Below are 19,949 nucleotides of genomic sequence, written 5' to 3' on the forward strand. Positions count from 1 at the left end.
TAAATTTGGCATTATAAAAATTTTTGAGTGTGCTGTTAACGGTTTTAAACGGTGCGATAGGGGATGTCCTGTTTATGTTATACAGGGCCGATCAATAAGGCATGTATAAGTTGATTTTGAAAGTTAGGGTAATACATAAATAGTTTCTGAAAATTATTATAAACAATTGCACATTGTATGATGTATCAAAACAATGTACTTTCTTGGTTTCAATGTTAAAAATCAAGAGCAAACATGGACACTCAACACACTACAGGAGAGTTTGGATCTGCCACCCACAAGGCCTCTATCTCTCCATGCATGACAATCCATAAGGCTTACACTACAGGAGGTATCCTATATTCGAACAGCTAATTGCTATATATATATATATATATATATATATAGATAAAAGAAATGTAATGCTACTGGTGACTGGTGAGGTGCAGAGGAGTTGGTGGTGGGATGGGAATTGGAGTGATTATTGATTACAAGGTGGTAAGTGGGTATCTAGTCAAACTTCGTTGACAAGTTTGATTAGGTTGAACCTTTAAGTTCAACTTTTTGGGCATGCAAGAGCAGTAGTTGGTCATCAAATTGCAAAGAAAAGAGTAGAGACGTAACCCTCACTCTTTTGTTTTGTCATCATCGCAACATTGCTTATGCTTACAACTTCCAACTTTGTCCCTTTCGTAATTTAATTTGATCTTGAGAGTTGTGATGCCATGCCATCCTCCGCGTATGAACATGAAAATAACCCAAAACGTCAAAACTGGTCGTTGAGGTTGAGCCACCTCACCTCTACATTCAGTGGTTGATTCACATCGCATCCAAGATTGTATTAATTATTGGTTGCTTAATTAACAAGACTCAGCAGTCAACACACCACCCGGAGTCTGGACTCAACACATCGTACAAACCTTTCATCAAATCAAGCATCACCTCAGGCTCAGGAGTCCTTACGCATACATTTCATTTTTAAAGGAGTACAAATCGTATGACTCTGAATCCATCGTTTTCAAACCCACGCACGGGCACTTATATTGAAAGTGGGGCCCACTCTTCAATCTCTCAGCTTCACAAGGCAGATCAAATGGTTATGGTTGAGAGTTGCTGTACTGTGCTCCAGCATCCAAATATGGGATGGGAGAGAGAATGGAGCAGGGAAGTGGCAATGGGGCCACCAAACCCCACACACATATATATATATATATATATATATATATATATATCCAGAAATCACACAGCTGGACAGCACTCACTACATTGTTTTTTTTGAGTAAAGTTGTCGGTCAAATCACAGCTGTCTTGAAAGGATCTAGATGATGTGGGTCCCATCATTCACTACTGAGACCGAGACTCGAGAGTTGTGAGTTGAGCTCTTCGGCCCAGGCCCCAGGGCCGGTGGGGAGCTGCCTAAACCTAAACCTAATTCCCACACCACAACGCGAACGGGATATCTCGTGGGCCCCACCCCAGCCCCCGGGTTTGGTCCCGTTGTAGTCGGAACGGGATAAACTAATCCCCACAACGCGACAAAAACTGCACGACTGTACCACCTTGGACTGTGCGTTGGGCCTTAGCGGCTTAGCCCTTTGCCCTTGAGCCGTCGTCGAGACTCGACAATACTGAATGGACTCTGCTGCTTTCTTCTCTTCTCTTCTTGAGCCGTTGCTCCTCATTAAATCTTGATTTCCGCCTTCCGCGTACAACGTACCGGACTACTGGGGGTGTTATTAAAATACGTAGAGGGCAAAACTATTTACATTTGTATTTGTATTGCTTTCGAACTGAGCCTGAGCCTCAGGGATTGGGATGGATGATATGATCAACATATTATAGGGGTATGGAGTACTTTGGGGGGAATTAATGTTGTCGATCGACTTCTGACTTGTCGTTCCTACGTACTCTCTGCCTATGGTGCTATAAATAGGAACCTCTCTCACTCTCATTTTGGCTCACCAAATTCTCTCGTCATCTCAATCTAAACGCAGGTTTCCATTTTCCCTATCTCCATCCCATGGCTATTTACAATGACAGGGCCGTTGTTGCTTCTTCACTACTTGTCATCTCCCTTCTCCTTCTTCATATGGTTGAAGCTGATCATCATCAAATGGTAAATTAATTATGCCTCATCTCATGCAACTTCATTCTGTGTTTCCTTTCTTTTCGTAGTTCTCTGAGTCTGAGTATTAATTTTGTTGTAGACGATGGACACAGAGGGCTATCCACTAACTCCCCCTTCCATAGGTACGTAGCTATAGGTGTACTCATAATATTACTAACAAGTGCAGAAGAAAATATATAGTGAAATGGTATTATTCAATAGTCCAACTTGTTTGTTGATGGATGATCAGATTGTGGTGTGGCATGTGCGGCGAGGTGTAAGCTATCGTCGAGGCCACGGCTGTGCAAGAGGGCGTGTGGAACTTGTTGCTACAGGTGCAAATGCGTCCCGCCTGGCACCTCTGGTAACCTGGAGGCCTGCCCCTGCTATGCCAACATGACCACTCATGGCAACAGACGCAAGTGTCCTTGATTCATCGATCATTCCATCCATTTTCTATCTTACTATCTCTCTATATTTCAATTTCACTTCTCTTCAATCAACAACCGATCAACCAGTCCTACTCGTACGTAGTCGTTCCAGTCTTGTGTAGAAAATAAGAGAGTAACCAGCATCCATCCATCCATCTATATATATCTTCTCCAAATGAAATGTTGTTGCTCTGCTTACAACTTTACAAGAACAACTGTTATAAATGTATAGAAATCAAGTTTCTTTATTCTTATTTCTAGCCTTTTCTGTGTTGTACTACATCACTGTCCAGTATCCGTGCCGTGTATAGGTTGGAATGAATGGTTTATTTATTGAAGCTTCTCTTTTAGTTAATAATAGAAATAATCCATTCATTATTGGGAAAGTTGTGGAGAGGGGGACAGAGGGTTTCGTCCTTTATTGAGACTTGAAGGCGTATAAATAATAAATTGATTAATTTTCATTTCATTTGCCCGTACGTGGTGGGTTTGAAGCCAATAGGGCTTATGGTGTATGAATCAGTGGTCGTCCGTGGTGGAGGCATATCTCTGCTATAGTCTATATAGCCTGTGAATCTGTGATTATCCAAATTAAGTTCTAATCTAATATATTTCACGGTTCCAGCTATTTATTTATTTTAACTAATTGTGCTACTTAAATAGCCTGAACTACCAATATTTGTAAAGCCAGATTTAACTACTCTAACTTGGATCAAGATTTAACAAATGAGATAACAACAAACTAATTAGGTGGTGACACCAGGTCAGAGATATCACTGATCATCCGGGGATGACAACTGTGGCCACACCTGGGGTTTGCTATTTCTTCTCAGGAATCTCCTTTTCCCTACCAAAAAAAGCCCAAACCCACTACCTTTCTCTTATTATTAGAGTTGTATTATAGAATAAACACCCGATTATTGCACTCCTTGACCTAGATGGATGATCTCACATAAATAGATTTACTTATTATTTGAGCAAGGGTAGCGCTGTTAATGGGTTGGGTCTGATTTAGAACAGGGTGGGCCAGCCTCTAATTGGACACTCAGGTCTGACATGATTATAGCCGATTAGACCCAATTATACGGGACATCTATAATTCTTTATCATAATAATAAATTGAAATTTCATTCTATATAATATACCCTCAATAATTGAGAAAATAAGTGGTTTAGCCAAATTTATCTTATATATCTATGGAATTTACCCTTTTGAAAATTAAAAAAAAAAAATCTTATATATTAATCGAGACACAAACGGAACCAATAGTTAAAATTTATTAAAATTTTAATAAATAGTGGGGACCTGTGTGAGGCACATGATTTATTAAAATTTTATTAAAATATCCTTTATAGTTTTATGGATTTACCAAAATCTACCCTATAGTTAAAATTTTACTAAAACACCACTTATAATTTGCAATGGATTTAATCAATCTTCCATTAGATGACAGTGGAAAATGATAGTGTTAACCCTAATATTCATTTAAATAAATTTAATCAAAAGAATATTAAAATAAAAATACCATTTTTGCCCTTTATAAGACACGGGCAACCACTCTATTGGCTATATTTTGTTAATTTTGTTTTCTGTACAAAAGAAAATGTTAAGGGTATTTTTGGAATAAAAAATTATGGGCCTAATGGCAAAACAAACTCATTAATGAAATGATTTAATAAAATAAAACTATAATGTAGGTTTAAGTAAATATGTAAAACTATAAGATGTATTCTAGTATACAATTGTTTTATATTTTTAACTTTTTAAATAATTAATAATTATTCATATTTTATATACTAATTTTAATAATTTTTTATAATACAAAAATAACAATAATTAATTTAAGTTAGGTTTATTCATCAAACTGATGAAACCGACCAACCCGATCAACTCGACCCAAGTTGGTTAGTTTTTCTACTATTTTAGGTTGGCTTTGGTTAAAAAATTTCCCAATTCGACCAAGTTGGATCAATTTCACTTTGGCCATTTGTAAACCAACCAAAATCGAATGACCTAACCATGGATATATATATATATATATATATATATATATTAATGTTTTATATTTTAAATTTAATTTTTAATATGAAAAAGTGGGAAATTTCCCATATTTCTTAGTCTAAAATGTTTTAATATCATAAATCTAATTTTTAAATTTATTTTTTAATAACTGCACTATAATTTTTAAAATTTAATTTAATTTTTAAGTCTAAATCTTTTGAACCGACTGACCAAACCAAAACATTGATCCAAACTGATAAAACTTGAGTGGGTCAGTTTTCACAAAAGGTCAATCGGTTTCAGCTAACCCACTCCCCAACCTAACCAGGTCAATTTTGTTGGCCAAATGGCCTATGACCGAACTGAACCAACCCATGAACACTCATAATTTCAACTAAATTAATAATCTCATCTCTAATAAAATATAATAGTTTAATCTCCAATAATTATTGAAAATTTATAGCAAAAAATACACAATTATTGAAAATATATTGATAATGAAAAATAAAATAATTACAAAAATACAATAAGTATTAAAATTATATTAACTTAGTCAATAAATAGTATAATTTATTACATAATTTTTTTTTATTTTAACTATTTAAAAACTAGCTACGTTAAATATTTTGTTATTTAAAATACCTAGTTATTTAAATACTTAAATAATATGTAAAATATTAGTTAATTATGGAATTTAATTATCCATAAAATCATAATTTATACTATGATTACATAATTTCATTATTAATTTTGTAATATATTAAATTATTATTATTTTCAATATAATGTTATAATCATTTTTCTACTTTAAAGAAAGTTTTTAAATTTATTACATAACTTCTTTATTTTAACTATTTAAAATCTAGTCATGATAAATATCTAGTTATTTAAATATTTAAATAATCTATAAAGTATTTAAGTGTTATTTGAATTTTATTTATTTAAAGATATTACATATTATTAAATGTTTGAAAAACATTTAAATTGATGATTTGAAAAAACATAACTTAAATTGTTAGTACATAATTTCGAGATATATTTTGTAAAAATATAAAATTATTTATTAGATAATTTCATTATTTTAACTATTTAAAATATAGTTATGATAAATACTTAAATAATCTATAAAATATTTAAATTTTTTGTTATTTGAATTTTATTTATTTAAAGCTATTACATATTATTAAATATTTGAAAAAATTTTAATTGATAACCCAAAAAAAATTAATTTTAATTGTTAGTACATAATTTCGTGATATATTTTGTAAAAATATAAAATTATTTTTTGTATTTTTAGTAAATATTTTAAAGTTATTATATAATTTTGTTAGAATATTTAAATAATTCTTAAAATTTTTTAATCCAAACGTTCTTTAGATAGATATAGATAAAAAGTAAGAGAGAGGATAATTAGGAATTAGAGATAATTCTGGAGAAAGTGGGAGAGGTAGTTTAGGATAATTTTTAGGAAAAGAGATTATTTAGGTTATTAGGAAAGTGCATCTCATTGGTTGTTTCAAAAAACGAAATGAAATAAAAAACAAAAAATTCAAAAAAAAAGGAGAAAAGACAAGTTTTGATTCATATTCAGTCGTCGAGATTGAAAGAGTAAAGACAAGTTTTGATTCTATTTGAACATTCAGTAATCCTTATAGGGTCATAATTGGGTAAAACCCTATAGGGTCGGGTTGGGTTCGAGAATCATGTATTTTAAGTCGGGTTGGATCAGGTTCGGGCTGGAGTGCTGGAGGATCGGGTTAGGATTGAGACAAACCCGTGTCAAACACGACCCGTTGACATCCCTATGTATAACCCTTGCATGTTTCTATTGTTTATCTTTAACTTAACAAATCCCGTACATCGACCCCTGCTAGTTAGTATAATAGGATGCTGTCAATTTTAATAATGGGCTTTCACATATTTTAAGTTCTCTTGGAATAGAACTAGTTTTGTCCTCAATCGGGACATATAACTATAAATTGTCTGTCCATTTTTTTAATTTATTTTCATGATTCATTTTTCATTTCTCTGATTTTATAGTCATCGGTTTGAATTGGAAAAAAATCCATTTTATCAACAAACACAAACATTTTTATGGATCATACAGAATTGAATTGACTCATTTTTCAATCTAATACATAAAAATTGTTCTGGAATTCAAAGATTATATTATTTTTACGGTTTGGGTCATGGTTTTGAAAACCAGACCGAATTGGATGCTCGGACTGGTTGACTTGGGAAATGGTCAAGCAATCGGTTTCGTTTCACCCTAAAACCACTCCTGTGCCAAAAACCATTGATTTGGTTAGTGGCTTGTTGACTTGGGCAGCTGAACTATCAACCCGTCTACCCAAACAACAAATTTTGGCTATTTTTTATTTTAATTATTTTTTAATTTTTATATTTTAAATCAGAATGGGTAATCTGTTCAAACCGGATGATCAGATCATTTGACCCAAGAACCGGTCCCCAAATAGTTGCATCTGGTCCGATTTTTAGAACCTTGGCTTGGGTCATAATAAAGTAAGGCTTTATATTATATTTGGGTAAATTACACAGATCTCCCTGTATTATGGGGTTAATGACAAAGGCCCCTACACTTTTTTTTGTAACAAAAGCCCCCTGCAACTTTTGCATTGCAACAAATGCCCCCTCGGTGGTTAAGTCAGGTAACGGAAGATGTTAAATTACTAAAATACCCCATTAAACATTTTAAATTTTCTTTTTTTTTTGCCCTTTTCTTTTCTCTTAAAACCTAGCTGGCCCTAACCGAACCGGAAATCATGTCAGGTAGAGAATCATTCATTCTCGGCATTCAAAACAGCCCAGTCCCTTCTTAGGGCCTGTTCGCTTCCTCTTAACTCTCATCTCTTAAGAGAAATCTTTTAACTTTAAGAGAAAAATTATCGTTCGTTTCCTCTTGTCTCTTATCTCTTAAAGCGCAATCATACAAAGTTTTATTTTCCAATGATACCCCCAAAAAGACAAACAAAAACTCTAATATATAGGGTCAAAATAGATATTTGATAATTTTCAAAATTCAGAATTCAGAGTTCAGAACAACATTCTCTGCATTCAGAGTTTAGAGGAAATAAAAGTTCACCTATACCAATATACCTCTTAATGTAATTATTGCACTTTTAGATGTTAGACTTTAGAGCAAATGAACAAGCCCTTAGCATAGCCATTGGGGATACCGAACACAAGATTAGCTTTCAGTTCGACGGGACAACAGTGTACAAACCTGTTACAAGCAGCACTCCTTCGTACCAAACTGAGATCCTCAGAAAAGTTTCTTGTAATTAAGTTGCTTCAATCTCTATCGTCTTCTTCTGTTTTTTTTTCTTTTTTATTATTTCCAATCCATTACTAAATCTCTTCACGTCAATATTTTGCAATTGTTTATCTATAACGTGCATGAGTTTCTATCGTTTCATGCATCTTATCTAATTGGGGTTCTAGAAAATAAGGGCAACTTTTGAAATCTAATATCAATAAAAATAAACTTTTTAAGATAATTTCTAGCATAGGTTAACTTTTTTGAAAAAAAAAATCCAATAAGGGAAGATACTGTTCACCTCCTTCTTCCTCCTAAACTACCAAACAAATCTTCCCCCCACCTCCGGTCTCTCTTTCCTTTTTTCTTCTTCTTCTTCATCTGAGTTGTTCTAAATTCAAAGCATATTCCCACCATTTATAGTAGGCCAAGAAGAGAGGGAGAGGTAAGGTGATTTCTCCCTCTCCGCTCTGCTCAGTTGTGAACGATGCTTAGGACCCAAATAGAAAAATGTCGTTAAGAGGTGAGTTTTGTTAATTTTGAAAGCTTAAGACATTAAACGACATGGTGGTCCTAATTGTTAGTGGAGGGTCCATGTATGCGAGTTCGAGAACTAGTGTGGAACTGTAGAACTCAACAAAACACATACTTCGTTCCCAATTGTGGGAAAACCCTAACTCCTCCTCTCTCATGCTCAATGCAATCGGAACCCCACAGAGGTCTTGTAGTTGAGCAAGCACTCAATGCCCAGATTGGTTATGACTTATGATCATCATTCTGACATTGGCTTGGTTTGATGCTATAAGTTCTCTCCAACGTGGAGTTCAATTCAATCTCTTATTCTCAAAGGTTCAATTTTATCTTTGAATTTTCTTTTTCTACTTTTTATACCTCAACAGTGAAAAGGTCTAATTTTTATCTATAATCCATCTTGGCTTTCACTTAAGGGTATTCAAGATTCAAGTTCTAATGCTAATACAAGTCAAGATTGTTCACCATGATTCAATCTTCATCTTTGCATCTATTGAAGATTTGGCAGGTCATATTGCTAGAGATAAATCCACTCTTTCCACGTCATCAATTGGATAACAATGATAACTAGTTATCTGTAGGCTTATCAACCCCAGATAACCATTATCTTGTTATCAACCTTTGATAATCATTATCTTGTTGTACTTATCAAGTTATCTGTATACTTAATTTTTGAATTTTAAATTTTGCATCTCAGTCTATATAAACCTCTATAATCTCAAAAAATAATATAATGAGAATTCTCCTCTTCAATTGATTCTTGCATGGTATCAAAGCCCTAGAAGACTAATGTCATGTCTGCTCAAAGTTCTTCAATCAACTCTCAAGGTGAGTCCTCTTCCAAAAATAATGGATTGGTTACTCTATCCAGTTTCATGAATGTTATCACAGTTCACCTAGATAGATACAATTATCTCTTATGGTCCATGCAAATTCTCCCTGCACTCAATGGGTATCGACTCATTGGATATGTCGATGGATCACTGCCATGCCCATTAAAATTTCTTCCCAACACTAACAATCAACATATCATCCCCGAATTCATCTCTTTGTATGAACAACATGTTCTTGCTCAAGTCGTAGGCTGCAAAACTTCTAAAGAAGTATGGAACCGGCTCAGCCGCTTATTTTCCTCTACTAACAAATCCAGAACCCATGATTTGAAGCTGGAGCTAGTGCATATTAAAAAAGGTGACCTGTCAATTGCGGGCTACATTCAAAAAATTAAAGGAATTTCTGATGTACTTGCTGCTTCTAGTTCTAGCTGGAGCTAGAACTCAACAAAACACATACTTCGTTCCCAGTCGCGGGAAAACCTTAACTCCTCTCTCATGCTCAATGCAACCGGAACCTCAGAGAGGTCTTGTAGTTGAGCAGGCACTCGATGCCTAGATTGGTTCTGACTTATGATTATCATTCCGACATTGGCTTGGTTTGACGCTATAAATTCTCTCCAACATAGAGTTCAATTCAATCTCTTATTCTCGAAGGTTCAATTTTATCTTTGATTTTTCTTTCTCTACTTTTTATTCCTCAACAGTGAAAAGGTCTAAGTTTTATCTATAATCCATCTTGGCTTTCACGTAAGGGTATTCAAGATTCAAGTTCTGATGTTAATACAAGTCAAGATTGTTCACCATGATTCAATCTTTATCTTTGCATCTATTGAAGATTTGGTAGGTCTTATTGCTAGAGATAAATCCACTATGTCCATGTCATAAACTAGATAACAACAATAACTAGTTATCTGTGGGCTTATCAACCCCAGATAACCATTATCTTGTTATCAACCTCTGATAACCATTATCCTGTTGTACTTATCAAGTTATCTGTATATTTAATTTTTGAATTTTAAATTTTGTATCTCAGTCTATATAAACCTCTATAATCTCAAAAAATAATATAATGAGAATTCTCCTATTCAATTGATTCTTGCATGGTATCAGAGCCCTAGAAGACTAATGTCATGTCTGCTCAAAGTTCTTCGATCAACTCTCAAGGTGAGTCCTCTTCCAGAAATAATGGATTGGTTACTCTATCCAGTTTCATGAATGTTATCACAGTTCACCTAGATAGATACAACTATCTCTTATGGTCCATGCAAATTCTCCCTACACTCAATGGGTATCGACTCATTGGATATGTCGATGGATCACTGTGATGTCCATCAAAATTTCTTCTTGGCACTAACGATCAACAGATCAACCCCGAATTCATCTCTTGGTATGAACATGTTCTTGCTCAAGTTGTAGGCTGCAAAACTTCTAAAGAAGTATGGTACCGGCATAGCCACTTATTTTGCTCCACTAACAAATCCAGAATCCATGATTTGAAGCTGGAGCTAGCACATATTAAAAAAGGTGACCTGTTAGTTGCAGACTACATTCAAAAAATTAAAGGAATTTCTGATGCACTTGCTGTTTCTAATTATTTTATATCATATTTAGATCTTATTCATTACCTTCTTGGTGGTTTGCCACTAGAATATCATATTTTTGTTATCACAATTATTGCTTGTTTGGATGATTTGACTATAGGTATGTATAGCTCACATAGACTCTTAAAGAACACTCAAACACCGAGAGTAATACCACAAAAGCACTCACGAGCAACCTACAGTTACTCCCAGCTGTGATGAACTTACGATCTATCGCTATCTTTGCAATGAACCCGCAATGCATTAAGAAAAACCACAATAAATCCGTGGACCATCAAGACTAGAAAGCATCCAAACTAGAACAAGCCTTAGAAAGACTCACCCAAAAGACTCAAGTGCACTTAGGTGTAAGATGAAGTCACACCTACCATGACGAGCAATAAACCCATGACTTGCAAACCCGCTTTGGGTAACAGGTCGAAGAGGGCAATGGGCCGAGCCCGCGGTGAGGCCTGCGCATGCCCAGACACGCGCGAGCCCCACGATAGCAAAACACTTCACGAACCGCCATGGGGAACATCTGGAATATCGGCTTCCGAATAGTGACATCATCTTCACCACGTAGGACTAGTCATGCTGTATGAAAAAGATAGTAGCACACGTGAGTAATGAGGGATCTTAAGGATAAGGGAAGCCGATCCTTGAGAAAATCTTCATGAGACATGTGGCGATACCCTAGTAGTGCACCCAATGACCGCCAGCAAACAATATATTCCCTTTCCCGATACGCAACGAAGATTCTTATCCCCCTACCTTTTAGAATCTTGGGATCTCCATAAATAGGGAGTCCTCACGTTAGAGGACACAGAACCCTGAGCATTTTATCTACTGATACCCCACAAGTCTCCACAACCTTCTCATCTCTCAACCACTTACCAAAAGGCTTTCACCTTCCTTGGAGGCTCTTCTTTGCCTTTCAAAGAGACTGCTGCCCAACCAAGCCTTACCCTACCTACAATAGAATCTCTGGTTCATCTTTGATCACGAACGATGACCTTAAGGAGGACCAACCTCACTACCATCCCCAAGGAACAAAGCAACGCTCAAGAAAACACCAACCCGAGAATTAGCCTGAGATAGAAAAACCCATTCTGGTCGACATTGAGATCTTGTCAGACAAGGTCTACGGGTTCAAGGCCTCCCTTCTGCTTTTCGAAGAGCGGTTCAAGAAAATCGGGCAAAGCATGGAGGAGACAAGGAGCACCCTCCAGATCCTTCTTAACTGTTCGGCCCAGGTCAAACAAACCCCCAAGCCTCCATCCCTGGTGTTCCATGTTCCAATCCCAATCCCAATCGCCATACTTTTGGTACCATACCCACCTTCCTTGGCGTTCTGGAGAAGCACAATAGGGCCTACTCGACCCCATCTTAGGCAGGCTCTATACCTGTCCCCCAGTTTCGCGCTTTCCTCGGTGCCGACCTGGTAATAGAAATTCCCCTTAGCAAAGATGAATTAAAAGAGTATGTCCATGGACTGGTGGCTGAAAGTCATAGCGGGCCCAGGACTCAACAGTCTTGCAAAAGTCTTATTCTGATTGTATCTTGTACAAGCCCTATCCTACCGGGTACACCTTTCCCCAACAATGGCCATAGTATGATGGGCAAAGGGGTAGCCCACAGGAACATATCAGCAAGTTTGAAGATTCCCTCGGTTCTTTCACCCCCGATGGGGACCTTAAAGTACGAGAATTCTTGAATGCATTGACCGGTCTAGCATACACATGGTTTGTGAGTCTCACCCCCGGAAGTATCGACTCATGGGGAGAGTTGGCCAAAAAGTTCCTATCGAAGTGGTTCACTTTGCAAAGAAAGCTGACAATGGCCGACCTGCGGAACGTAGAACAAGGGTTAAGAGAAGACCTTCTTGCTTATGTTATGAGAATCCAAAAGCTCAATCATTTTGTCTTCGACAAGCATGCTACTGAGAAGAGCTTTGTTGAACAGTGCATTCAGGGTATGTGCCTTGCATAGCGGATTGGCATCGAAAACGTTGAGGCAAAAACCTTTAGCCAGCTATGGAAATGCGCGGAGAGGACGACGCGAACTGTCAAAAGCACAACCCCGTACCACAGGGAAGAGACGTACGCGGTCGATAGAAGGTCGAGAAACAATGCAGGAACAAGACAAGGGCCATACCAGAGAGGCAACATCCGAGGAAGAAGAGATGCACCAGCACCTCCCCCTTTCCCCTGCACTAGGGAGGAGGTAATTATGATTATAAATAAATTGGTTGAAGATAGAGTCATTATTTTGCCACAGCCACCTTCGGGAGTGGACCCGGAGAAGGACAAGCATGGCAGTAGGTGGTGTAACTATGACCAAACACCACATCATGAGTTGATGGATTGTTTCACTCTCAGGAGGATATTTGCATAGAAAGTGAAGTTTGATCCGTTCATAATGAAGGAACCAGCTCATGTAGAAACCGACCCCCTCCCAGCCCACGCCCAAGGAGGCAACATCAACATGGTCGGGGCGCCCAGACAACACCAAGTTAACACCCTGATAGAGAAACTAGAACAGAGCGAAGAACTACATCGATTCTTCACTAAATAGGGAGCCAACGCAACAACACAGAAGTTGGTCATCAGAGCGTTGGCGGAACTGTTCCGGTATCCCTTGTAGCCTTACTGTTGTGATCGTGGCAGCGTAGAGTTCACAACGGATTGGAGGGTATGACATGTGCAGATCAATAGACCTTTGTACATCATGGCAAAGATTGGAGGGTATGACATGTGCAGATCAATGATCGACCCAAGAAGCTCTGTAAACCTCATCCCGGTCCACACATTAGAGTTGATGAATATCATAAGAGAGGACATCAAAGGGTTCCCATTAGAAGTAACGAACTTCAACAGTAACCCATCGGTTACTGAGGGGTCCTTAGAACTATAGGTGGCAATATGGCCATTTTGCATAACACAAGAATTCCAGGTAATCCGAGGAAAAACTTCCTACCACACACTCTTGGGGTGACCACTGATACATGACCTAGCCCTCGTCCCTTCGACCTACCACCAATGCATCAAGGCCAAACATTGAGGGAGGTCGGTTAGGATCCTAGCAATTTGGGCACAATTTGACAAGTCCAAGACACACCTCCAAGACGCCATCTACTTCACAGAGCTGGAAGAGGACGACAAAACGAGGATAGTTGAAGTCGAGGAACAAAATTGCCATAGCCGCTTAAGAATGAACCTGCTGGGACGTCGAAATGACATAAGAGGAGCAGATGCATGCGGGTGACAGGGGATGATGGGAAAGAATATTATACCATCATCGAGGATCACGAGAGTGACTATTTGCCTGCAGTGAAAAAGGCCATCGCTGAGGTTTGATTTCTATAAACTGCTTAACATAACTTGATCACAGTATATTCCGAGAGTGAAATCTACTTCTCAAAGAGGTTTTTTTTTTTCGTGTGTTTCAAAAAAGGATACATTTATTTGCTAAACAAATTATCACTTTTTTAACTAAAGACTCTAAGTAATGTTTCAATCAGCATTATTTCACCATGCCGCAAATTGATATTGCCACGATCATGCCACCAAGCGATGGCTCAACCGTTGAATTGAACATAGAGGTACGACATTCAGATCATATACTTATAAAAACATAAAATACCTAAGCCTAGAGACAAATAACAATTGAATAACCTCAGGAATCAAAAGAAGATGCACTAGAATACTGCGATGAAGTTAGGACACCCCCAAAGTGCATGACGGACTCCATCGACACAATCAAAGAACCCTTAGAAGAAATCACCCTAGTGGTTGACGGATCTGACAAACGACCCTTGTATATATCCACCAAGTTAGCAACCAAGGATAAGGAAAAACTCATCACACTTCTAAAAGGTAAAGGAGCACCTTATCGCAAAAATTTTAGCGCCTAGAGCCAGCCTAACTCGTGCTTTTCCCACAGAGTTTCATGATGTATTCACCTGGTCATACAACCAAATGCTAGGACTAGACCCAACACTTGTTCGCCATTCCCTTTGTATAGACCCAAAATTTCGACCGATGAAGCAACCACAAAGGATCTTTAAGCTGGAGATAACACTGAAGATTAAGGAGGAAGTCGAGCGGCTTTTGAAAGTAGGCTTCACCAAACCCATAGCACACCCCCAATGGTTAGCCAATGTAGTTCCAATAAAGAAGAAGGATGGACAGCTAAGGTTAGTATTTCTCACCCAATTCTTTAGTAATAACACGACGCCAGATACTAACTACACCTTATCACAAATGTTGCGTCGACTTTAGGGACCTAAACAAGGCCTGTTCGAAAGATGAATTCCCTCTTCCTAACATGGAGGTGTTGATAGATTCGATAGTGGGACATGAACCTTTTTCTTTTTTGGATGCTTATAGTGGGTACAACCAAATCTTCATGGACCTTGTAGACGCACCTCATACGGCCTTCAGGACACCCATAGGGAATTTCTATTATAAAATGATGCCCTTTGGATTGAAGAATGCCAGAGCCACATATCAGAGAGCCATGTGTTTTCCCTGACATGATCCACCAAGAAATAGAATGCTACGTGGATGACATAGTCGTCAAAGCCAAGAAGAAAGAGGAGCACTCCAAAGTCTTAAGGAAGATCTTTACCCGATGTAGGGAATTCAAATTGAGTCTGAATCTGCTAAAATGTGCATTTGGTGTACAACCAGGAAAGTTCTTAGGATACAAGGTAGACTAGACTGGGATTCACCCCGATGAAAACAAAGTTAGAGCCATCTTAGATCTACCGCCACTAGTAAACCAATCTCAATTAAAAACTTTCCTTTGGAAAAATTTTTATCTAAGGAGGTTTATCCCCGACCTCACACATGCATCCTTGCCATTGATGAAATTAGTCAAAAGGGCCATAGAGTTCAAGTGAACCTAGGAGCATCAGGACACCTTTGAGCGGTTGAAGCAAGCATTGGCTAAGGCACCTACAATGTTACCGCCCAAAGATGGGCGGGAATTCAAGATATACATCGCAACAGGGACAAAGGCCATAGGATGCCTGTTGGCGCAGGAGGATGAGAGCAAGGTGGAAATCCCCATCTATTACACCAGTAGGACCTTGAAGTCAACGGAAGTGAACTATTGTCACACGGAGCAACAATGCTTGGCCTTGGTCTTTGCCACATAGAAATTTAGACATTATATCTTGGGCAAAAGTGCGGCTCATTGCATGGAGTGACCCCATCAAATTCTTCATGGATAGACCTCCCCTTTCCAGTAGACTCATAAGATGGATGATGCAGCTCAACGAATATGAGATAGAGTACACACAACCTAAAGCCATCAAGTGTCAAGCAGTCGTCGATCTATTGGCCACCTTTCCATCAATTTCCAACTTCCCTATATCAGAGGAAATCCCCAAAGAGATACCCATGGTCACCTTGGCAGAAAATAGAGAGTAGATCTTGACCTTCAATGGGAGCACCACGAGCACCTAGGCCGGCGCTGGAGTGACCCTGACCTCCCTGGATGAGAAGATCTCTACGTATTCATTTAAGCTCCAGTTCCCCTGTTTCCACAATATAGCAGAGTATGAAGCACTAGTCCTTGGCATGATAAAAGGGATTGAAGTCGACACAAAGAAGATAAAGGTGATTGGTGATGCAAAGTTAGTAATTGGATAGCTTGATGGGAGCACGACAGTAAAAGAGTTCACCATCCTACCCTATAGGACCCTGATCCAAAAACTAGTCTGTGACTTGGATGTAGGCTTCGAACATCAAAGCAGAGCAAAGAATAGGTTTGCTTATGCACTAGCTACCTTAGAGTCTAAGATTTAAGCCAGCTCGAAGCCAACAAAGATTACTACCCAGACGGTCGACAGGCAATCAACTCTCATCCTAAAAGACCAGGTGGAAGATAAGGAGCAAATAGTAGCTGGCGATTGGAGATATGGGGTGATTCAAAAACTAAAAGGCCAGACCATAGGGACACAAGACATTAGGTTGATCGCAAAATTCCAGTTGGTGCACGGGGTGCTATATCATTGAGAGTCAAACGGTGTGAGGACAAGGTGCTTAGGCAAGCAGGAAGCGGAGGCAGTGTTGGATAAAATTCACAAAGCTACTTGCAGAGATATCACGAGTACCCTATTCAGTAAACTACAACGTTTGGGATATTATTGGCCTACGATGAAGTGAGACTCCACTGAGATGCAAAGAGAGTGCGATAAATGTGTCCCATAGACAGACAATGAGAAATGCTTAGTAGTTTGTGATGAGGATTGGAGGAAGATGTACATAGAATACCTGTAGGAACACACACTGCCCATCGACATTTGTTTGTGGAGAAAGTTACTATCCAAAATCAAAAGATTCTACCTCCAAGACGGGGTGTTGTACAGGAAATCGCACACGGGCAAGCCTCTACAATGCTTGGCCAGTGAGGAAATTGATGAAATATTAGAGACAACCCATAGCTCTGAACCTGCAACTCATCAAGGCCAGCTTGCCCTACAAAACCACATCCTCCACCTTGTCTTTTATTGGCCAACTATGATGGAAGACACGCAGCAGCATGTGCACCGGTGCCACAAGTGCCAAATCCATGGAGAAAGGATCCGCAAGCCCGCCAACGACTTGCACCCAGTTATCACACCTTGGCCCTTTCACACTTAGGGGGTAGACCTCATAGGAAAGATACACCCATCCTCTAGGGGGTATTGCTTCATCATCGTCGCAACAAATTACTTCACTGAATGGGTAGAAGTCGTTCCCTTATGATGAATCTGTGCCGCCAACATAGCAAACTTCCAGAGATAAAACATCGTCCACCAATTCGGGGTACTGATAACCCTGCATTTTGATGCCTTAAGGGCATCAAGTCAAGGGTATCTTCGGCCTTAGAATAGTCAAGATGTGGCATTTTCCCAGTTAAATGCAATGTTGTGGCCTCTAAGGGTCTCTGTGCAAATTCTGGGGAAAATTGGGATGTTTTCATGGATGAAATGCAGATTTTGGGAAGCTGGAGTGAAAAACTGAAAGCTGGAGGGCGCCTCCTAGCTGCTAAACCCAGTTTGGCGCCCCTCCTATTGTATTAGCATGCTCCCCATGCCTTACCAAACCCTAAGGCACCTTTTAACCCATTCTTTTCACTCTTAACAAACCCTAGCCACCCCTAACTACTAAATCCTCACCTTCCATCCCTTCTAATCTCCACCATCCATTCCAAGGCACTCTCTGTTTAGCATTTTAACCCTAGGAGCCACCTAACTTCTAATCTTCACCATTCAGTCTTTAGCCATTAAATTTCATCCCTACATAATATTAGGTGCCATCTCCTTTTCTTTTCATCCTTAGGATCACCTTATAACAATCCTAACCCTCCATTCTAAACCCTAGGGCACCCATATTTCTGTAAAAACCCAGCTGCCGCCCCCCTCTTTCTCTCTAATTCTAGTTATATCCACCCTTCTCTATAAAAACGTCCCAGGGGCCTTGTAGACGGGGTTGGTCAATTCACCCAGGTAAGAAGGAAGGCTGATCTTGATAAGTTCAAGGGTAGTGGAAGAGGAAGACGCCTAGGCAAGAGGAGGGGTTTCTACTTGCAGTTCGCCAACAGCACTACTGCCACATCTGGATTTGAATCCCAACCACTTTTTCTTTAGTTTTAGAATTACTTTCTGTTCTTTAATTTCCAGTTCATTTTTCCTTCCTGCAAATTTTACTTTTATTAGATTTAATTTGTATTTTATTTCTTTTCTATAGATCTGAAATTCGACCAAATAAGATGGAAGGCCTAGCTCGAGAAGTTTGAGGGTCGAAGAAGAGATCTGGAGACTACTACCTCTGATTGGATTCTCAGACATTTTTATTTCGTTCTTTTTATTTATTTGTTTATGTTATTTATTTTTATGCACTTGTTATTACCAGTACTGTTCGAATTTGGTTTTAATGAATTCCTTTTTTTCTTTTTAATTAATTAATTTTATATTTCTACAACTCCCCTTTGTGTTCTCTCTCTTGGATCTAAGTATGTAATAATTTTTCCCTCGCTTCCCTGTGGATATGACCCGTTCTCACCCATGTACTGCGTTAATAGTTGTTTGAGAATCAGAATAAAATTATAAATGTTTAAAATGGTTTTCTGGAGTGTTTAACGACACACTTCCGGACACACTAGGTACCAATGCAGATATTGACTGATAACGACCTGTCCGTAAAAAATCAAGAGGTTTGTGACCTTTTAAGGCAATACGGGGCGAGATTAGGGACATTTTCAACATATTATCCCCAAGGCAACGGTCAAGCAGAAGCCACAAACAAGACACTGTTAAGTATGCTGAGCAAAGTGGTAGCTGATAATTAGAAGGATTGGGCAGAAAAACTATCAGAGACATTGTAGGCTTATCACACATCAATCAGGAAGAGTACACAAGCGACACCTTAATCCTTAGTCTATGGCTAAGAAGTTTTACTGCCAGCGGAAATCAAAGTTGTGTCCGCTAGGATAGCCTTCGTAATGGGTAAAAAGATAAGACTTGAAGATTGGATAACCTACTCATAGACAAACTCGAGATAGTAGATGAAGTTAGAGACAGAGCTATAGAAAAACAAAGTAAATACAAATAGGCCCTAGCCACCAATTTGAACAAACACTTAAGGCCTAGAAACTTTAAAGAAGGGGATAAAGTATTGAAGACGACTCTCAACATTAGGCAAGGAAAATCTGCAGAAAAGTTTGCACCAACATGGGAGGGGCCCTACTTGATAAAGGAGGCCCACAATTCAGGTTATTATGTACTCAAAACTGTAGACATAGATGATGACGATGAAACCATAAATTGTTATTGGTTGAAACCTTACTTTGACTAGTCACACAAATGTGCATTTTTTATGCATAAATCCGTGATGAATTTCTTTTTTAATCTTTCTTTTCCCTGACGCGATATGGTTTCATATTATGACATTGGTGTGGATGTTCTCTTTCTTTTAAGAATATATACACTTGCCTAGATTATGCACCTGCTTATATATATTGTTCATTACGCTCTTAAAGCCCTGGACAACTCGGGAAGCCCTAGCCACCCCAGGCACACAATACAAAGCTCTGGACAACCCGGGAAGCCCCAACCACCCTAGGCACACATTATAAAGCCATGGACAACTTGAGAAGCCCCAGCCACCCCAGGCACATATACAAAGCCTTGGACAACCCGGTAAGCCCCGATCA

The 19,949-nt window shown here is 38.5% G+C and overlaps 1 protein-coding gene and 1 long non-coding RNA gene across 2 annotated transcripts; both read left to right on the forward strand.

Moving 5' to 3' along the window:
- Positions 1-1,741: 1,741 nt before the first annotated feature.
- LOC104605570 (gibberellin-regulated protein 1-like) lies at positions 1,742-2,884 on the forward strand. The gene is made up of 3 exons (XM_010270389.3): positions 1,742-2,095; positions 2,187-2,229; positions 2,337-2,884. The coding sequence occupies exons 1-3, from the start codon at positions 2,000-2,002 to the stop codon at positions 2,516-2,518; spliced, it is 321 nt and encodes a 106-aa protein (XP_010268691.1). The 5' UTR covers positions 1,742-1,999; the 3' UTR covers positions 2,519-2,884.
- Positions 2,885-5,661: 2,777 nt separating this feature from the next.
- LOC148803581 (uncharacterized) lies at positions 5,662-18,702 on the forward strand. Its single transcript, XR_016077144.1, has 2 exons — positions 5,662-10,326; positions 18,485-18,702. It is a non-coding gene; the product is annotated as an uncharacterized LOC148803581 (long non-coding RNA).
- Positions 18,703-19,949: the final 1,247 nt, after the last annotated feature.

Source organism: Nelumbo nucifera, chromosome 1 (assembly GCF_055504915.1).
Source record: "Nelumbo nucifera cultivar China Antique chromosome 1, China Antique-T2T, whole genome shotgun sequence".
Taxonomy (NCBI): Eukaryota; Viridiplantae; Streptophyta; class Magnoliopsida; order Proteales; family Nelumbonaceae; genus Nelumbo; species Nelumbo nucifera.